General features: G+C 41.8%; 1 protein-coding gene and 2 non-coding genes across 18 annotated transcripts in view; all 3 read right to left on the bottom strand.

The window, feature by feature from the left end:
- Positions 1-22,130, bottom strand: part of Pum1 (pumilio RNA binding family member 1) — a 109,123-nt gene that overhangs the window by 15,260 nt on the left and 71,733 nt on the right. For 10 of the 16 annotated variants that reach the window (XM_051188936.1, XM_051188935.1, XM_051188937.1 and 7 more), the window contains 8 exons: positions 19,377-19,528; positions 16,231-16,369; positions 15,320-15,463; positions 14,395-14,688; positions 13,080-13,316; positions 4,595-4,862; positions 3,175-3,304; positions 1,322-1,456 (listed from right to left, as the gene is read on the bottom strand). In XM_051188936.1, the coding sequence (XP_051044893.1) occupies positions 1,322-1,456; positions 3,175-3,304; positions 4,595-4,862; positions 13,080-13,316; positions 14,395-14,688; positions 15,320-15,463; positions 16,231-16,369; positions 19,377-19,528 (1,499 nt within the window). The remainder of the gene's footprint in view (positions 1-1,321; positions 1,457-3,174; positions 3,305-4,594; positions 4,863-13,079; positions 13,317-14,394; positions 14,689-15,319; positions 15,464-16,230; positions 16,370-19,376; positions 19,529-22,130) is intronic. The other 6 variants (XM_051188938.1, XM_051188941.1, XM_051188947.1 and 3 more) reach the window with 3 other exon arrangements.
- LOC127225523 (small nucleolar RNA SNORD103/SNORD85) lies at positions 518-600 on the bottom strand. The gene has a single exon (XR_007834806.1). It is a non-coding gene; the product is annotated as a small nucleolar RNA SNORD103/SNORD85 (small nucleolar RNA).
- On the bottom strand, positions 16,052-16,124 carry LOC127225525 (small nucleolar RNA SNORD103/SNORD85). The gene has a single exon (XR_007834808.1). It is a non-coding gene; the product is annotated as a small nucleolar RNA SNORD103/SNORD85 (small nucleolar RNA).

Genomic DNA, 22,130 nt, shown 5'->3' with positions numbered 1-22,130 from the left:
CCCATGAGGTAGGAGGAGAGAAATATATAAAAGGGCCAGACTGCAGACTGGCTGCTTTCTTTTAATAAGTAGTCATTATGATCAAAGAGAAAGAAGCTTCCATGTGGGGGGAAAAGGCCATAGAAACTGACGACATTAAAATTCATAATGACTCAGTGAATGGTAGATAACAACAAAAACTAGCCTCAGGTCTGCCTGTAATTACATCTTTCTTGGAGGGTGAGAGTAGGATCTTAGTATCTATCCTTCCATGACTGGCTTTAAACTTGGTGTGAGCTTCTGGTGTCTCCCAAAGTGCTGGGATTCCACTATGTACCTCCACACTGAGCTAGACAGCACTTTCTTACCATGTTTGACAAAGAACTATCCTCAACCTCACACACCTTCACAGCATTTTCAAGTGCCTTGCTATGAGATGCAGTCCCAAGTGTCCTGGGCTCCACCAGCCTTCAACTGTCACCATCTGCACCACTGGCGGGGAGTGGAACGGCTTTGAGTCAGAGCTGGTGGGATTCTGCCTGGCTCAGAACGAGTCCATCACAAAGATTCTCATTATCGAACTTGGTCCTCAGTGAGGGCAAGTGGGTCATCACTGCCAGAAAACAGCAATCCCTCCACTGAGAAGGCCGAGGGAGCCCAGAGCACAAAGGCTGAGGGGTGCAAGCCAGAGGCATTGGCACCACCTGGCACAAACAGCTGTGGTGTGCCTTCCCTACCTGTGGGCCTCTTGGGTGACTCCCCATCAACCCCCACTCACAGCAGCTATCTGTTCACACCTCTATTTCCTTTCTCCTGCCTTGCCTCTGCACGGGTGGGGTGAGGTGAGGGCCTCCGCCATGGGCAGCACTGCTTCCCACTGCTCCTGTCTACTGCACTGTGGGCCAGCAACAGGGACCAGGTCTCAGTCATCACCATGCTGCCCAGCACTGACACACAACAGGCACAAGCATGTGATGGGTGAACAAGGAGAGTGAAGGAGATGGCAAGTAGCCTGAATCAAAACTCAGGTTTGGTGGAATGTTTGGTGTCACTTGAAGAGAATGTTAAGCAGCATTTTATGTGTCTACAACCTTCCTGTAAAAGAGCAGCTACTCAGGCTATGCACTGGTCAAAGAGATGAAAGAGGTTGGAAACAGTTTCACACAAAACACCTGATCCACTTGACAATTGCAAACAAACTGACTGGGCAATTCCTGCTTACTCTGCAAATGGGAAGCCATGAAAGGCCCCAAAACTAGCAAAGAACCTCCATACTGACATTACTGAGGTCACTGCACACACCACAGAGAAACACCAAGAGAAAAGTGAAAGGGAAACTTACAATTACCTGCTGGTCTGAGGGAATAAATTCCAAAGCTTTCTGGATAACTCGGCAGCCATACATCTGCAGGGCCAATGACAGGACGTGGCCTCGAATCCTCTCAGCCAAAGCCAGCTTCTGTTCATGGCTGCCAAACTAGAGATAATGTGTGAGACACTATTATTTAAATAAAGGAGAAAAATAAAACCATCAAATGGAAGTTTTCTTTAACCCATGTTGTATTCAGGCTGGACTCCTTGTTGCCCTATTGTCTAGTGTCAACCATGCCTTTTAAGGGGTCACTGTTCCCTAAAGCCAGCAGTTCTCGGCTTCTGACATGAGGAACTTTGTTTAATGCTCAGCAATGTATTGGCCACCTTGCAAGAAGTATTTAATGTCCCAAGGAATTAAGGTACTGACATTAATTTCTAAACGGAGGGAGCCATATCCTATTATTCCAACACCAGAGATGGGACTGTCTTCAAGGTTCAACATGCCTAAGATCAGTGTGATGACTTGTTAAGGCGGCCCATGTATATGGGCAACGTTATGTGCTGGCAGGCCCTTTCACCCAAGTGACTCTGTCTGCTACAAGCCAAGTCCACACAACATTCTCAAGATTTAGTGTTTTCCAAGTACTGTTGGTATTAAATGGAAGCCTTTGAAAGGAGAAGCTAAGAAACCCAAGATGTTACACTATACAGTGTTCTCCTGAGGACGGTTTTCCATCCTCGGGTTTTTGTTCTCGTTTGAATAGAACCATAATGGAACTGTCCATATCTACATGTTCTACCCATGGACGTAGGGAGGGTCTTTGGCTGGATCCAAATCACAGAACTACACTTCCCATTTGTTCTGACATCACAAGCTGCATATGCAATAGCACTTTTAATGACAGTGACAGAATAGCAGTGCTGAACATGCCACTGATTTCTTAGAGCTACTGGATAACTGAGCAACTAAGTGTTTGCGAGGAAAATGGGCAGGTAAAGTCTGAGAAAGCCACCCTTAAACCTTCATACAAATATTTGTAGATTTGTTTGTTAAATAATGACAATATTACTATTAACAAACAAGATAAAAAGAGTAAAAAATGAATCGTAAGCCTTTGAAATTTTAACTTATTATTAGAGAAAGCAGACATTATTGATTACTAATGTATTTCCAACGAAATCTAGAGTCCAGGACTCAAGTTAATGGGCAAGGAGGCAAGGCCAAAGGAAGTCCCCATACACACAACTCTGGGCCACAATGAAAACACTGATGCTGGTGTACAGAGCCAAGTTCTTAGGTATCTTTCATGGTTTTTCACTCTCACAATGTCTTATTGTAACTCGTGAGCATCTAAACAACTCTGCTAGAGACTAGAGGTAGAGCTCAGCAGGTAAGTGCAAGTATTACTCTTCCAGAGGACCTGAGTTTGATTCCCAGCACCCACCAAGCAGTTCACAACTGCCCAACTCCAGTTTCAAGGATTCCAATGTCTAACGCCTCCTCAGGCACCTTCCTTCCCCCATATATAAACATGATTTTTTAAAACAATTATATATATAATATATATATATACATATATATATATTATAAATATTATAAATAAATAAAGCCGGGCATGGTGGTGCGTGCCTTTAATCCTAGCACCTGGAAGACAGAAGCAGAGGCAGGTGGATCTCTGTGAATTCCAGTCCAGTTTGGTCTACATACTATGCTGGGTCTCATGAGAACACAGTTGTCAAACCATAGTTCCAGGGCACACCTGGTAACAAAGACCCTATCACTTCATTTTAAAAGCTAATATGGGCAACTGGGCTTCAAAAAGCCAACAAAAATGCTCTGAAGACTCTCAAAGTCAAAAGGCAGAAAGAATAAAGACATACTTCAAAGAACTTCTGAATGACGTAATTTCCAAACACATCCACCATGAGTTGGTACGCAGCCTGGAGGATTTCATTGAAGACAAGCTGGCGCTCAGCTGCTGTGGCCCGCTCTAGTTTCAGCTGAATGAATCTGAAGAACAGAGTGAAGGGGCAATCAAACCACACACTGACATGATTTGCAAAGGTGTGAAGGGCATCACTTGATAGATGAGTTCTACAACATGCGGCCCATGTGCCCAAAAAAATGCTGAAGAGTTTGTTTGTTTAGATAGGGCCTCACTAGATAGCCTTGGCTGACCTAAAACCTGCTATGTAGACCAAGCTGGCTTTGAAGCCAGACAGATCCTCCTACCTCTGTCACCCGAATGCTGGGCCATCAGGCTATTTAAACCAACCTCAAGATCCCGACGAAGATTTCTGAATTTCCCTAACACGGTCCAACTCTGAAGAGTATATTCTATTCCAGTGTGCTGCACTACATGGTGGCCTATGGACAAAGAGCACCAGCTCTGCTTGACTTGGATCTTTAGAAAACAGCCCCTGGTTGGGAACTTAAGGCTCATGGTTCTTTATTCTATATCTCACATCTATAAAAAGAGGCATTCTTTAGCATCTAGAATAGTGCTACTCATTTGACTCATTTAGATGACTACATAGGAAAACTTGCTTTCTCTGCACCTGGCCTCCACTCCTCAGGTGAGGAGGCTGGCAGAAGCTAGAGAACAGGGAGGCCATTAAGAATTTCCCTGGACACAGAGAGGGGGATCACCACAACAGATAAGGGAAGGAGGGTGAGTGGTATTATCTCACCTTGCTGGGTCCCTAAACCCAGTGTGTCTCTCTGGGGAGCTCCAAGAGCTTTCCCCCTTTACAAGGAGTGATAAAAGCAAGCACTACGCCTGTCCTGCTCCTAAGAACAGGAGATCCTCACTGCAAAGTGACAATGTATCCTCCAGAACAGATCTTACTGCAGTGCATGCACAGGGCTTCCTGAGAAGACTGTTTCTGCAAGTGTAGAGATGGCTGCTACTTTTGGTGGTCTTAGTGTAGAACAAGATGGCTTGAATTTGTGGCAATCCCCCTACCTCTGCCTCTTGGGTACTGGAATTACAGGTATATACCACCATGCCCAGTGGCAAACAATAGTATTTTAAGAAATTCTTGCAAACTAGAAACATAGACTACTGACTCATAAATAAATGCAAGAAGTTTGCTCAAAGTCCGTGGTCCAGGCTGCTAAAAGCTCTTTTCAAATATTTGATCATCTGATGACCCCATGCCCATATCCCTCTGAAATAAAACACTGGGAGGCACAGGAGAGACATATTGTAAATCATAAAAGGTCCTATTATTTTTGTGGTGTGGAATCTATCTGAGACATGGAATTTCAGTTATACTGGGGACAAAGCCAGGTCCTTACCTAGACCCATGCTGGTCTTGGGAAAATTCCATTATATGCCCAGCAATCTCCCGTAGTTGTAAATTAGGGTACCGGTTATTTCGAAAATCTTCCAAAAGTCTGCTCCTGCCAGAGGGCATAACATCAGACATTCCATATCTCAAACGAGAGGAAGAAAAAAGGGTGCTGCTGGGGCTGAAGAGGCTAGAGGCACTGCTTGCACTGCGGTACTTGGCTTCGGCACCAGGAGCGGCAGAGATGTATCTTCCACTGCCATTTGTCAGTCCTCCTGTTGGTTACAGAACAGAAAACCTTGAGTCCATGCTTCGGGAACCTTACTTAACAGGAAAAAGCACCCCCTCCAGCCCCCACAAGCCTGCATCACCTCACTTCTTCCATGCCATTGTGTTACGATCAGACAATTCTACTACTACTGTGACTTTCATAAGGCCCACTCACCAATCTGGAAGGAAACATTTGTACAAAATTTGAGAAAGAAATATTTATTTTGGAGTTGTGTTTGTTTGGTAGTTGTTTTAGCCACTGATAGCAGACTGATAACAAAATTGGTGCTATAGAGCTGGAGAGACAGCTCAAAGATGTAGCACTTGCTAGCATGTGTGAGGCCCTAGATCCAATCCCCAGCACTACCTAAAAAGGAGAATGAAACCGAGTAAAAAAGAATGGAGCAACATAATATATGTCCTTAAATAAAATTGGGCCACAAACTCGCAGTTAAGGACTCAAAATAAAAAAGCACACTGAGGCCTCTGAATTTGTACACTCAGAGCACCACAGGGATTCGCTCACTCCATTCCAAAATAACCTCCAATCCCAGCTGAAGCCCACCCTTTATGATCAGCACAAACAGGGGTGGAAATATAGCTCAGGGTAGGCACTTGCTTACTCAGTACTGTATTGAGAATGTATGCAGAGCAAACTCCTGGAAAGCTTTCTTTGAAGGAATAATTTGAAAGCCAAGCAGAATTGGAAATCTCCCAACTAAGGCAGATGGCTAGTTTCCAACACCCTCATCAATAAGCAGCTGTTAATAACTTCCACGGAACAAAGTCTAACACAATGCAGCAATAAACAGCCTTCATGCCACTTGTACTACTGCTCTCATTTGTGATTAGGGTATAAATTTGAGTCCCTAAATAAGACAGAGCTATGACCAAAATTTTGACTTAACAAAAAGTAAAGCACTATTAGAGTGTGGCTCAGTGGTAGAGTCTATGTTAGCATAGCTACACTATTGGGCTCCATCTGACAACATGCATGCAAGCATCAAATTAACATAGTAAGTAAGCAGGGTCACTTGGTTTTCAACCTTTCTTATGGTTCACATAGTTTTTCTGTGTAACCCCAACTATCTCAAATTCAGAGTCACCTGCCTCTGCCTCCCAAGTACTGGGATTTCCCTCCCCACCCCCACCCCAATGTTTCTCTATGTAACTAACTGCCTTGGCTGTCCTGAAACTTATTTTATAGATCAGGCTGGCCTCAAACCCAGTGGTCATATGTTTTAACTTTTATTGCACAACAAAGAATATGATATCTTTTATTTTTTTTTCCTGGCATTCAGAAGGCTGCAATCAGGGCCTTGTGCATGCTAGTCAAAAAAAAAAAAAAACTCTACCATTGAGGTGCATTCCAGCAACAGGTTGTTTCCCCTAATCATTGTAAACAAACCTCAAACCTACACAAAACAGCTAAGTATTGAGAAACACATTATCAACCACAAAGACTGGGATAAGCAGCAACTCCAAATCCATGAGCAATGCCACTGACCAATGCCACCGACCAGAACTGCTTACTGCCATCTCCATATGCTATGAACAGTACTTACTATGTAATGGCAACTATAGAAAGAAACCTAACTTGGATTTCTCCACAAATTCCAGGACCCAGCTTCAAAAGTCTAGGTCTCAAAGTGATTAAACCTAAAAACAACAACAACTACTACTACTACTCAAAGTTACACACTGACACTCAGAAACAGTTTCTGTATGTCTGTCTATGCTTAGTTCTTCCATAGATGCTCCCCGTGGTTCTCAATGGCACATTTACCCAATAGGAAAATAAAACTGAGTGAAAAAGCTGTCACCCAAAAATGCAACAAACACAGTTCTTCTAATGGAGAGAATGGAAAACAAGGCCCTTGGCCCTGAGGTCACAGTTCTCACAGCTGTATGTGGTTTGTTTTTAGGCTCAGTTATATCAATCAATTTAACTCATTCTTCAGGCAGAAGGTATTCTGAAAGGAAGCCAGATCCTTGCCACCAGAGTCAGAAATGCAACAAATAAACTTCAACACTACCTTACCTCTAAGTTTCCAGTTATATACACTAGTATATGCAGCACCGTTGAAGCTAGCATTATAGCTAGACTTTGTTAATGTGGCCAAAAATATGCTAATACATAACTTAAAAAGCTAGAGGTTATGATAGCTAACATGCCCCTAAATTATATATTTATGTTCAAATTTTGACTTACTGGCTCTTTTATTAATGAGAAAAGAAGTACAAACAAATCTCTGAAGGAGAAAAACTTTCTTGGGTAATATATTCTGCATGCATTAAAGAAATACCAAAACAAAAACAAACAAAACCCCAATAAGCACCCTGAAGTTCTATGATCCTTTTCTGAAAGCACACCCAGTAAACAACACGTTTTCAGGATTTACTGACCAACTTATTACTCTTGGACTAGGAATGAACACCCCCCCAATGCAAACAAAACCCCACACCTGTCCAGGTCCTAGTAGTCAGTCTACCTACAGGTATCCCACTACCCCACCCGTGACACCGTAAGTCCCCCTCTGTGACTGACACTTGGGCACTCATGCTAGGAAAGAACTTAACCGCTAGGCTACATCCTCACCTCCAATATTTAATAGAGGCAGCAGTGTTCACCTGAATATTTTAAAAAATAAAATGATTTCTACATTAACACATCTTGGTAGTCCTAAATTAAAGAAAACTATATTAAAATGAGTCCATTCAGTGAGTATCACAAATGACAAGCGCCCAAGGAGAAGTTCCTGTTTCTAATCTGCTTTTGTCTAACCAGAGTATAAAGGTTAAATTTAAGCAGAAAAGACATCTATGTGCTTAAAAAAAATTAAATGGCGGTTTCCAAGTGTGGTGCCTACCTAATCCCTGAAGCAACAGGAAGTCTCAGGCAGAAGGCAGATAGATCTGTGTGGGTTTGAGGCCACCCTGGTCTACATAGAAAGACCCTGACTTAACAACAAAACAAAACCCCTACATCTCTTTTACCCTGGACTTAGTACAAAAGAACTATACCATGCTTCAACTGTGGAGGTGGGAATAAGGACAACTCTCCAAAGGGCAAGAAGCCTGAGGATTACAGTTCATGTATTTATGACTAGCAAATTCTCTCAGCTAACTTTTTATTCTCAAGAGCTTTGTAAGTTATAACCTATGAACTGCAGAAAACCATATGCATAGACAAAGAGACCAGGGAACAGGAGCATGGTGGGTACAACACAGATAAATGGGTAAATGGGACAGAAAGTACTAACATCAGACTCCTGAAACAGCCCCAGTGGATATCACCCCCCACACACACCTTTCCTGAGAGAGATTCTTTAAGCTAAAATGTGTGTACATGGTCTTCCTCTAACTCCTCTTGTACACTGTAAATGAGCTAAATGACCACAGCTCAACTATGTGGAATGAATGTTTGTTTATATCACCAGTCTTGCTTAGAGTCATATTCAGTATGCTTTCCCAAACATGAACACACACATACCTTTATGTTTCCTAGACATCCAACATAGATCCCCAGATTTGCATGGCAAGAGTTGTACCAGCTGAGCTATCACACCAGTCCAAATTATAATTTATGACAACTCTGAGAATGTACATGAAATGGACCCATCTCTTAAAAAGCCCAATTACCATTACCAAACCTGATTTTAGAAACAAAGCACCTGCTAGTCAGTGGTGGTGCTGCACACCTTTAATCCTAGCACTCAAATAGCAGAGGCAGGCATATCTCTGGAGACCAGCCTGTCTACCATGAGTTCTAAGACAAAGAGTCACAGAAAAACTCTGTTTCAAAAACAAAAAAGAAACACAAAACCTAAAGACATACATAAAAGTCTAGACATTAAAAAAAATAAATTAGTAACTAAAAATCTTACTATGAATAAGCTAAGATGGCTTTACTGGTAACTTTTGTAAACAATTATAGGAAAAATAATGCCAGTATTATACAACTTCCAGAAACTATAGAAATAGAGTATTGACCTTATAAAAGGTGAATACCACACTGACACCAAGCATGTCACACAAACACATTGCACAAAAGCAAACTACCTATATTTCATGAAAACAGATGAACAACTCAACAAAAATCTTCACAAATGAGTTCTTCTATGATCAACAAAGACAGAAGTTACTTGGCAATACCAAAACCTATTCACAAAAAAACTCAAATTGTAATTGTGGGAATCTTTCTCGGCCTCATAAAAGGTCCATTACAATAACCAACACTCACAAACATTTAGGGTGAATAAAAATATACTATCGCCAAGACCAGGAATACAGACAAAATATATGTTTCTCTCTATCCTATTTTATAGAAAACCTTGAAAATTTCCTAAAACTATCAGAAAAAAACAATTAGTTTTCTGAATTAAAAAATATATATAAGCCTCAGTTGTATTTTGATAGCAAAGCAAACATTCCTAAACTAGAAAACTATTTCACTCACAGTAGCATCTAACCCACACTGGGAGAGAGGGAGGGAGGGAGGGGTACTGGATGGGCTAGGGAGATGGTTCAGTGGTTAAGAGCACTTGCTGTTCTTCCAGAGTATACAGGTTCAGCTCCCAGAAACCACAAGGCAGCTCACAACTCTCTGTTCCAGGGGATTTATCTGACTCCCTCACATGACACATGTGCAGGCAAAACACAAATGCGCATAAAATAAAAAATTAAAATTTAAAAAGGTACTAGAACAACTGGACATCTATAAGCCAAGAGGAAAATATTAACTCAAAAGGAACTCATTAACCTTAGGAGTTAAAACTATCAAAATTGGGATAAAGCACTTGCTACTCTCCCAAAGGACTGTATGGTTCCCAGCACTCATGTCAGGAGACTCCCAAGGCCAACTCCATGGATCCAGTGACTCTGGACTCTGAAGGCACCTGCACTCACATACCTACAAATAATTTCAAATTATAAAAATGAATCTTTTTTGTTATCAAGTCAAGGTTTTTCTGTGTAGTCCTAGCTGTCCTGGATCTCCCTCTGTAAACCAGGCTGGCCTTGAAATCTGCTTCCCAAGTGCTGGGATTAAAGGAGTGAGCCACCACCACCCAGCTATAAAAATGAATCTTTAAAACACATACCACACACCACACACAAACACACACTTTTAGAAGATAGGAAAATGTACTCAGGACCTTGACTTATGAAAAATATTTACTAGATAGCCAAAAGCTCAATAAAGCATTATTAAAATTAAAACCTGACACACTTTGAAGATACCATTTTTAAAATGGAAGAAACAAAAGACAAGAAAACAAAGACTTCTTATAATTCCAGTAAGACAAAAATTTTAAATTTTTGAGCAAAACATATGAGGAGAGATTTCAAGGATAACTCAAGATTAATAAGCACATAAATAAATGCTCTAAGGCAAGGGCATATAAAACTAGCACACCTTTAATCCCAATACTTGGGAGGCAGGGGCAGGCAGATTTCTGTGAGTTTGAGACTGGCCTGGTCTACAAAGCCAGTTCCAGTCCAAAGCTAGACAAAGAAACCCCATCTCAAAAATCTTAAAAATCAGACAAACAAAACCAGCACTTGAGAGGCTTAAGCAGGAAGATTACAAGTTTGAGGGGAGCTTGAGCTTTGAGTTTGAGGAGGGGACTTTGTCTCTACCTCCTTCCAAAAATACCTTAGGATCTCAAGTCATGGGGGGATACTAAAAAGATTCTATCACACAAAAAATGTTAATAAGGAAGTAGATATTGGAATCCTCGTATACTTCTGGTGAGAAGTGAAGCCATCACATCAACCTATAGAACACACGAATAGTTTCTCAAAATAAAGTTGGATACAACCTAGCACCTGAGAGGCAGAGGTAGGCAGATCTGTGAGTTCCAGGCCAGCCAGGAATACATATAAGACCCTATCTCAACATAAAATAAAGCTAACACACAATCTACTCCAAGGGAAACAGCAGAGCTACAGAAACGCCTGCATTAAAATATTTACAGCTGTATTATGTGTAACAGCCAAAACAGGAAAACAATGCCCATGAAATGTGAGTGGCAGGACAAAAATTCCACAAAAACAGAAATTGGTTCAATAGGAACTATCCACTGACATATAATGTATCACTGACCCATCTAAAAAAGAGAGAAAATAAAATGCTAATTAAATTCATCATTGTTAATTACAGTTAAGATCAGGATCAAGTGCAAATAGGAATGAGAGGTTGTAAATATTGTAAAAGCTTTACCTTGACAGCAGGACTCAAAACGGAGGACTCTTAGGCCCACAGAAATAATTACTAGGCATGCTAACTACTGAGTCTGTGATTGCAGATAGGCCTCCTGCAAGCAGTGTTTTCAGTATGAACATTGAGAGCCATTGTACTAAGTTCAGGAGCTGAGAAACAACACCTGATTGCCACCTTCCCTTCCTTTCTTTCAACTAGTTCCATTAGAAGACAGCTAGATTGGAGAGATGGATCAGCAGACAAGCCATAGGCTGCTCCTCTGGCCCCAGGACAGATCCCCAGAATCCACACAGAGACTCACAACAGTCTTTACCTCCAGTTTCAGGGGATCTATCTGACTTTCTCTTCTGGCCTCTTTAGACATTAGGGAAATACAGGGTGCACAAGCATACATACACCTAAACACATTTTTAAAAAATCTAAAAACCAAAAATAATGACAAAACAAACAAACAGCAAAAACACACAAACAACAAAACTTCATAGACTTAGTTATAATGTGCTAATTTAAAAGACATACTGGGCATATCACATAACAAGGATATACATTGAAAATGTATGATTTAAAATTTTAAAAAATAATATGCTCAAATCTGAGACAAACAAGGCAAGGTACTCAAGCTCTGAGAAGGCTCCCCACTTGTGAAATGAAGTACTCCTAACCTAGTCCTGTGCTTTCTGGTGGCGTAAGAAGTGAGGCAGGTAAACTGAGGCAGTGAATGAATTTCCAGTCCTCTCTCTCTCAGCATATCCACCCACTCCTGATCAGCAGCCAGGCTTCCAGTTACTAAGAAACACTGCTGTGCAACATGTCCCATCTGCTTATCTGTCTATGTGGACAGCCAGTAAGAAATGTACTTTTTCAATTAAGAATACACACACATTCTGATACACACTCAGGTATGTGGGCATGTCTGTCCCTCTCCTCTCCTGTCCTCTCCACCCCCCCCCCACACACACAGTATGAAACCCCTGTCTTTAAACTCAACATTCTTTGATGATAATAACTATTTATTGTAGACATCATCAAACTTTTCTTGGTTTGTGTAAATGTCTCTCCAAATGAAATCATGATATTCACTTTTATTCAGTCCTCACTGCCAAGTACCTGAAGCCGCATTTAAACATGCTGGGCAAAGGCAGAATCTTTTAGAAAGCATATCCTTGCTGATTTGTCTAGGACACTCTCATTTAAAATCACCAACACAAAACAATAGCACCCTCACCTCGCCATTTGCTTATAAAATGTGTCCTCCACTTCTCTAATTCAAATTTCCCCATCTGGAAAGTAAATTAGTACCTCGAAATCCATACCTGAGAAACGAGAGAGAGGGGCATACCTTGTTTCTTGATAAGAAATCTGCATCCCTGCCTGGTGCTACTATAATTTTCCTACTGCTCTTAAAGCCTGCTGTTGGGAACCCTATGTCTCTTCTAAAAATCTCACACATTTGGGAAAAAAAAAAAAACCTTAAATGTATGACAAGGGAAAGTATCTACATCCAGATATTAATAGACTGTTGGCTTGGAGCAAATTTATAAATACTTAATGGGGGGGGGGGGGGGGGGATCAATGAAAAGTTTTATGTGAAAAAGCCAGCTACTAACTCTTATATAAAAGGGAGGGAAGAATCTACAAAGAAAGTAAGCAACATGTTCAGGGTGGTGTCATTACAGGTGCTATACTAGTGACTATGCTTTCCTCTCTGTGTCCTGCCTCACTGTGATGAGGTTTACTGTGTTTGCCCAAGAATAAAATGCTGAAGCTGGAGTGAATACACAGGGTGTATCCAGATGCTAGGCAATCCCCAACTGTTGTGAAGCTACAGGTACAACCTGAGCAACTTGAAGTTTTTACCAAAGGCACAGAACACCAGGACACTTGTAGGATAGAGGGACCACAAAGTACTTATATCCTTTGCTTGTGCAAAGTACTTGTAATGTCATTGGTGGCAAGAAATTTCTATCGTTCAAGGTGGTGTTAGAGTAATGGTTCTTACCCAGGTTTAAGCTTGAAGAGGATCCATGTGAAGAGAGGGAAGGAGGTGGTGTCTGTGAATGTCCTGGTCCCTGACTAGGGAGAGGCATGCCCACGGGTCCAGGAGAGGAGGAAAAGCTAAGGCCGTTATAAAAACTGTGTCCAATGGGGGTCAAGCTGCTCGATGTCCTCTTATAAAGGTCACTGCTGCCAGTCAGGGAGTCACGGCGGGAGCCACTGCCAGTGTTGGAGTTTGCAACTAAAATGGAATTAAAACAATGCAGATAAGAACAGCCTGTTCTCTGAAGAACAAGCCCAGTGGCCTGTTCTAACACTTTGATCCAGACTCCTTACCACCGCACATGTGTCAGCAGAGACAGCCTAACTGTTAATGTAGCAGTTCTAGGGTAATAAAGAGGACATGGCTTGGGTTAACAGAGTTTTTATTCAAGCCATCACACAAATATGCCAAATTTACCTTCCTTTGGTGTCACAGATATTATTGGATGGGGGCAGGTTAAAAAGCTTTGACGGCCACATGAGCTATGAGAAAGTGAAAGGAAATGAACTAGAAAGAATGCCTTTCAATAGCCAAAGATTCCGGCAGAAAAAATGGAATACAGAAAAAGGATGTGTAAGCAGGGCACTGCCCCACTACACGTGACTGTCTTTTGCAGGCCTATTGTCTTGGTGGGCTCCATGTGGAGCTACTGCTAGATTACAGCTCCAATTAGTACACCTTCTCTCAGACATGCCCTTCTGTTCTGAAATCACACTGCTGATAACCACTCCAAGTATCCCACTGTCCATCAGACTACATTCTTGCACTCTTCTACAATCGAAACAAAATGTTTTAGACTAGCATCCTTCCTCCCAATGTTCCACAGCATCTCCCTTAACATTGTTCAAAACACTGGATAAAACTCCTATTTAAGGTAGTCCTGTTTAAATTAAGCCAAGCCCTGGCACACTCCTGAATGTGGAGCTCCCAGCCCTGTGACCCTCAGTGATTCCTTCTCCCTGAGGTTAACATCCACACCGCCCTAGTTCCCTCCACATGCTGCCTAATGCCTGGAAGAACCTCCCTTTAGTTTTCAATGCCTGAAACAAACTGACAAAGAGAACATAGGTAAGTAGCAACATAAAAGAGGCCCCAGCTGCATAACTTGGTTTCTATAATCCAACATCTCAAAGGTTAAATGGGCTGGCTAGACTCTCACTGATTTGATCCAGACTGCCTGTGGTACCTATGCAGGGTGTCATGCACTGTCAGGGTTGCAGAAAGATTATAAAATTCATTCAAATTGATTTTAATAGATTCTCATTCTAACTTCTACCTGCTGTTCCAAAACCTCCAAGAGCTGATCCCAGGGTGGCACCAAGAGAGCTGCTGCTTCCAAATCCCAAGGATGTGTTGGCAGGCTGGGCAGAGCCCTGAGAGAAGAGGGAGCTGCTCTGGGAGTTGCTGCTCAGAGAGCTGTTGCCATAGAAGGAGCTGGAAGCCAGGTTGTTACTGGGCTGCTGGGGCTGGGGCTGGGGCTGCTGGGTGCCTAAAGGTCGAAATGGTCCATTTGTGGTTCCAGCAAGACCACCAGCTGGTCCATTTGCTGACGCTGCAGCTGCTGCAACAGCTGTGAGGAAGAAAGCAAACTATTAGGCTAAGAAAGAACTACCCAAATACCCATACTGTATTGTATCCATTCCCCCCTCCAAAAATGCTATTCTCTTTTCAAGGCTGACACAGACCTTATATAAAGGTTTTTACCATCTACTTCTATTATTGACTTGAAGTGAAAATTCCACAGGACAAGCTCTCTATGCTACAAGATTTAAATGTTTCCAGTCTGAAATGGCCCAAGGATTACACAGACCCATTACATACAACTACTTCCTAAAATCTCAAATTACATCCAAATCCCAAGTCTTAAACACATCCCTATGCCAAAACAACAAATCACCTATCCTCACCCACCCAAATAAAAAGGCCTCTGAAAATCAATGTGCTGTTGGCCTTTGGAATGCTGTCTGAAGTGCCATTCCCTGTACATGGTCCCACATCTACCCAGGTGCCTCAGAACCACCAACAGAGTCCAAATCCACCAGACTGTCTTATAGTCTCTGATTCTCTTTCAAATATTACTGGGTAAGAAAATCTATACTGCAATTTTTCAGTTAAAGCACACTACAGCCAATCTGAAGATTATTGGTATCACATACTCTAACCATCAGTCCCCTCTCAGAGTCCTCCAAAATAAAGCTCACCTGCTTGTGCAGCTGAGGAGCTAATGATGACTGGTGCCGGGGCAACAAGTCGAACTGGAGCGCCAAGGCCATTTCTTGCCCCTGCATTGACCACGAGGGCACCAGTTTGGTCATAATAAGCAGCAGGTGCCAAGACTGGATAACCTGTGGATAGTGAACAACATACATAGACAATATCAACCTCCACTGCCAATGTTTTAGCCACTGTGCAAAGTATTAGGTGGAAATTCCTAAAACACACATTTGTAAGCATTAAACCACATAGCCATTCTAAGTAGCATGATGCAATCTCTCAGGGCTCCGGTTCTACCCTCCTGTAAATGCTACCTGCCCATTAGCCATAGCTGTCTAGGTTACCAAACTGTCTCATCATGCTGTGGTGCTTAAAGTCACAGGCTCCAGAGCTAACAACAGTGGCAAAGTGCCTGAGTACTAAAGCTACTGGTGTGACAGAATAAAGCTTCTGATGTAACCAACAGGGAAAAAAAAAAAAATCTGTATTCCAGTTGATAAAATCTATACTAACTCTAAGCTGTTGTGGTTGTTTGGAAAGGAATGGTCTCCATAGGCTTATGTATTCAAATATATAAGCATTTAGATCAAAACCAAAGAGTATCCCTCCATAAGGCTGCCCACTCTTCACCCTAAGACCAAAAAAAAGTTGTCAAGGCAAACCTCACATTCTAATCTGTGGGACTCTCACAAATCTCTCACATTTAAGGATGACCAATGACTGGCTCAGAACAACGCTCTCATCAATGACCTCTGGTCTAAGTGAGGGCAAGTATGTATCATCCCTGCCAGTCCCCAATCATAACAGGCCTGGACAAGCCAAAAGCACTGCCCACTCTCGTAAGTGCACACTTTTTAAGCCCAGAGAAATATTAAGAACAATAATAGCACAACTTTACCTGGCATGCCTGCAGCAAGACCTTGTCCAAAGGCAAGAGCAGAATTCACTGCTGCAGCTGCTACAAGGGGATCAGTTTGTTGTCCCTGCTGGTTCTGATTTGGGGTCAAAGGACGCTGGCTAGCTCCTCCACGAAGAACCTAGAAAAGGGAGGGAGAAATGCCATCTCACAGGAAGTTTAATATGCCCTAGTAGAATCAGCTTTTTTAAAACACACAATAATAAAACATGTCTGTCTGTCTGTCTATCCTGGGACCACACAGCAATAAAATGTTTCTTATAATGGTTTCATCCCACAGCATAGCTATTATGATAAAAATTCAATGCATCCTATTATATGTTTAAAACTTCATTCTGGTATCCTTAATTGTAAATACAACCTTTAGAAACATTAGAGTATATACAGGGTGGAGGTGTCTAACAACTTAAAGCTCAGGACTCAGAGGGCAGAGGCAGGCAGATCTCTGAGTTTGAGGACAGTCAGGGCGATACAGAGAAACCTGTCTCAAAAAACCTGTGTGTGTGTGTGTGTGTGTGTGTGTGTGTGTGTGTGTGTGTGTGTAAGAGTAGAGTACAGCAAAGGGAGATTGCTTCTTTAATCAAATAGTTAACTCTTACCATGGATCACATAATAGACAGAAATGTAAGTATGTGCACTCTAAGCAATAAGGAAGATAATAACAGGGTTGGAAAGATAGCTTAACTTAACATTAAGAACTCTTACAGAAGACCCAGGTTCAATTCCCAGCACCCATGTAGCAGTTTACAAATACCTATAACTCCAATTCTAATAGAGCCAATTCCCTCTTCTGGCCTCCCAGACACACATGCAGGCAAACACATATAAAGCAGGGAGAAGAAGGTAGGGGGACAATGTAATGTCATGGTCCTGACGAGGGTATGAAGAATAGAAAGGAATAGGAGAGAGCAGTTCACACAGGTCTAACCACAGATGTGAGGTGTCTATCTGTACATATACATATTACACTCTACCCCCCTCCAGAGATCTTTAAACTCAATATGTAGCTAAGAGTAATTCTAAACGTTTTAATCATTCCTCCTGTACTAGTTATATATGATGGTGGGTTTGAAACCCAGAGTTTCATACATGCTAAGAAAATACTCTGAAGTTAAAACAATTGGGAAAACTCCCAAACCAAAGCAGGATTTTTTCTTTTTCATCTTGTATGGAGCACTGGATAAGAATGGCCCCCACAGGTTCGTGTTTGATTACTTTGTCTCCAGGAAAACTAGGAGGTGTGGCCTTGTAGGAAGAAGTATGCCAAAGGTGGTAAGCTAGTAGTTTGAAAGGTGAGCTCAACTGTTGCTACCGCCATAAACTCTAATCCTCTGAAACTGTAAGCCCTATTAAATACTTCCTTCTATGAATTGCCTTGGTCAGTGTGTTTTATCATAGCAAGAGAAAAGCAACTAATACATCTAACAACTTATTAAAGTCAGATTTGTAGTAAAAAACCTACAGCCATTAATTAAAAACTAAAGAGAAGTGACGGAAGCTGAGCATAGATGGTGGTGCACACCTTTAATTGCAGTACTGAGGGAGGTGGATCTGTGTGAGTTTGGGGCCAGTCTGATCCACAGAGCAAGTTCCAGGATACACAGAGAAACCCAGTCTTGGGGGGGGGGGGGGGGGAGAATTGGCTCACAACCACCACATTCCAACTCCAGTTCCAGGGAACCTGATGTACTTTGCTGACCTCTGCAGGCACCAGGCACACATATACACAATGAGGCAAAACTTCGCACATTTAAGTTAAAATAGATATGACAGGCTTATCTCATTTAACATAGTGATTTTAAGTTCAGTCTTTAAAAACACAACTTTACTCTGGCCAGCAAGCCATTAGCAAAACCCTACAATGTCCTGTGAGTGGTACTCAGCAGGCAGCTGCAGAATGGAGAAATGAAGAGAACCACTGTATACCGGCTAGCTAGGTAACTAACTATATATCCCCCTAAGTAACTCTCAGAGGAAATTTGAATCAAGTTTGATATAGTGGCATACAACTAAAATCCCAGCACTCAGAGAAAACTATAGGCAATTGTAGAAAGTTCAAAGCCAGCCTAGCCTACATAATGAATGAGTCCAGGGCCATCTTGGGCTACATAGAGTGACAAACATTGACTTAGGTGGGAGAGGGGGAAAGGGGACACAACCTGAAGAGCTGGCTCAGACATTAAGAGCAGGTGCTCTTCCAGTAACCACATGATAGATGGCTCATAACCATCTGTAATGAGATCTGGTGCCCTCATCTGGCCTGTAGGAATACATACAGACAGAACACGGTATACATAATAAATAAGTAAATCTTTTTTTTTTTTTTTTTTTTTTTTTTAAAGCAGGGTGGGTGTGTGTGTGAGCACAGATGCCAGGGGACATACAGGTACCAAAATAGCAAACAAAACTAGTATCATTTACTTAATTAGATTTAAAAGCACAACTGACATCCTGGCAGAATGTGGTGACATATGCCTTTAATCCCAGCACACAGAAGGAAGTAAAGATAGACAGATCTTTGAGTCAGGAGCAGCCTGGTCTACAGAGTGAGTTCCAGAACAACCAGTGCTACATAATAGAAATCTACCTCAAAGAAAAGAAATGAAGGAGGGAGCGCAGGTGTACAGGCATTTTTGAAAGAACAGTCACTGAAGTGTTTGCTGCCTGAGCATGTGAAACAGCACTCAATCCCCAGCATAGGAAAATCCCTGGGCTCAATGGCTAGACAGTCCAACCTAATTGGTGAGCGCCAGATCTGGGTGCCAAATGCTTGTCTCCACAAAAAAAAAAAAAAAAAAAAAAAAAAAAAAAAAGGGGGGGGGGGAGGTGGATGGCTCCTGACAACAGAGGATAACCTCTGGCGCACATAAGCCCCAACAATAATAATATAAATAGCTAAATGAGCACAGGAGCAAGTACGCAGGTATGTATACATAGGCACTCAGTATTTTATGATGAAGAGGGGGATCACTTGTGAGTTGCACACACGCACTCAATTGTTTTATGAACAGGATCAACACCACCTATGAGCACACATAAGCACTCATTGGTCTACGATGAAGAGGACATTGCCTGTGAGTAGCTCATACCATGAGCTGCCCTCACAGGAGTGGCTGTGTTGCCTTTACCTGCTGCTGTCCTTGCTGGGCCTGTGGAGCACTCTGTTGAGTAGCAGAATTTGTTGCTGCTGCAGCTGCAGCAGCTTGCTGCTGGAAAAGACTGGCAGGATAGACGCCCCATGGAGTGACGCCATAATATTGGTGAGGGACCACAGCTGGACCTAAAAATAACAAGAGAAAGGAAAGAGATGTTTAGAAATAATGATTTTAGGATTATTCAGATCTTGAAAGATGAGATCCAAGAAATATTAAGAACACAAAGATTCCTGCTAGCTAGTAATTATGACAATAGAGGGAGGGACAGATGGCCTGAGATAGATTGTGTTTGATCCTCACGGCAGTCTTCAGAAGGTGGATCTGCACTACAGCCAGACAATGTAAAGGAGGGGGTAAGGCCATGGTGAAGCTATTATTGAAAGGAAAGAGGCTGAGAGGAAACCTAACAGGATGGGAGAAACTGCCTGAGACAAAGTCTTGCTATATAGCCCAGTCTAGCTTCAAACTAGAGAAGTTCCTCGTTCAGCCTCCCAAATGCTGGGATTATAGGTGTGAACCAACATCACCATCCAGAAGTTACATTTACCCCATGAGAGAGAAAAGATACATGATAGACACTAGAGAAAGTGTGCTGCTAAAAAAGAAATATATGGAGATGACATGGTCTTAAACAGAAAGGGGAAAAAAACAAACAAATTTCAGCTGCATTCTGTCTTCGCAGAGCTACCAGGCCTCTGTGTCACTAACTCCACATGAAATCTATTTTGTTCTGATGGCAGGAACTCCGCCACACAATTTCAAAAACACTTGGGTTTTTTGTTTTATTTTTCCTATTTCCATGTTTAAAGTCACAAGTTATTTAACACAGCAAACATTAAGATGTCGGTATATCACATTTTTAAATTCAATGACTGCAATTGAAACAAAAGCACAGCATACCTTAAGCTTGACTGACCAGAGCCACTGACCACAGCAATGAAATTAAGCATCTGCTCCAAACCAAGTGAGCAGTTCACCTCAGTGTCTGCACAAAAAGCAAAGCAGCAACTCTGAACCTAAAAGGATGGGTCAGAGAGCAACTTAAGTGGGGCCACAGTCTAGGTCAAAATCCTATGCAGAAGTTGGTGATAAAAAAACAACGTCAGGCAGTGGCAGGGTTCTAAGGGGAAACTATGTGAGCATACTTCACATAAATAACTTACAGGAGAAAAGAAAAAGAGACAAAGTACTAACAAAAACAGCTCTTCCAAATGGTGAAACATGCCTGTAATTTTCTTTCTCAGTCACAGCATGTGCAGCCTGACTCACTGACAGTGAGCAAGCATAGCACTTGTGTTCCAAAGAGCTGTTTCAAATAGTACAGTTGTGCAGGCAGAGGAGCTGCTTCTCATTAAACAAAGATAAACTGGCACACACTCTCCTGTTTCTAAAGCACAAGTCAGACTGCACCACTGCCTAATGATAGACTTTAACATTTCTAGCTGGGTGCTTCTCAGTGCCTATGGGCTTAGTGCAATCAAGAATGCCCACTGTGAAACTATATCCAGCTGCAAAATAAAAGTGTTGTTGAGGATAGCTATCTTACAATACGAACCATCTTCTTACACTAAGCAGATGGATAAAAATGATTTGCTGACTTGTCAGAACATCAACAGTTAAAAAGCTAATCTGCAAGCTAAAGAAAATGCTCTCCAAATTCCCCAGATCAGGGTCCAAATACTAGTTAGGGAAAGAAAAGCATAGCAGGGGCAGAGAGAAAGACACTTAAAGGAAATGCCCCAGAGCATATGTTTCCTTGCTCATACAGCAGGTATAGCAGATTAAGAGAGTGACCTATGGACTTCAAAAAAGATAAGGGTGACCTGCAAGGGCAGCATCCTAAAAACTAAACATTCAAATCCTTCACCTGGCACTTCCATTCCTCTACCTTGGTCACATGGCCGAAATTAAACACCCCAGAGTACTTAGTTGAAACTGGCTTATCAGAATGCCTGCTTAAGTTTCTGTGTTAACAAAATACTTCCTTCCATTGAAAACCATTTAAATCATTTACAGTCTAGTTCATGTGCAAACTGTTAACCACCAGTCTATCATTCATTAACTACACATATATCATTCTGAAACTTGTTCCCTGTTCAAATAACACATGTTAAGAAATAAAGGAAAGGTAGCTCAAGATAGCACAGTTGTTCAATGTCACAGAATCAAACCTAGCTAAAACCCTGACCACACAGATCTAAACTATGTGACCTAACAGAGAGTTTTCTGAAATCCAAATTTCTTAGCTGTAAAGTCATTCCTGAATCACTAAAACAATAAAAGCACAAAGGGCAGTGCACAGCAAACAGGTCTGAGGCAAATGTTAATGGTAGTCAGTCAGAGAGCTTTGCACTCTGCTCATAGGCAGAGCAAGGGGCAGTACTAAACAGGCTGACATCATAACCAAACAAGCAGTTCTGATGAAGATCAATCTAAGAAATGCCAAGCTGCTATAATGCTATAATGTTTGCAGTGATGATGATCACTGAAAACTACACAACAGAGATACATGAACTGCAGACTATAGATGAAATCTCACACTGACACTTAGCTGAATGAGCATAACTTATATGGGCGCATACATACTCCAAAGGCTTCAGAGGTTGTTGTCTGTGTCCTCATTTTTAATTGAAATCACTTTCACATTTATGGCCCCTCTGTGACAGCAACTGTGGCACACTGAGTCAAAGGGGAAAAGACACTTGACTTTGAAAAAACCAAAGTTCA

This window comes from Phodopus roborovskii, unplaced genomic scaffold, assembly GCF_943737965.1.
Source record: "Phodopus roborovskii unplaced genomic scaffold, PHOROB, whole genome shotgun sequence".
Taxonomy (NCBI): domain Eukaryota; kingdom Metazoa; phylum Chordata; class Mammalia; order Rodentia; family Cricetidae; genus Phodopus; species Phodopus roborovskii.
The sequence above is the reverse complement of the archived record's forward strand: the minus strand, read 5'-3'. Positions and strand labels throughout refer to the sequence as shown.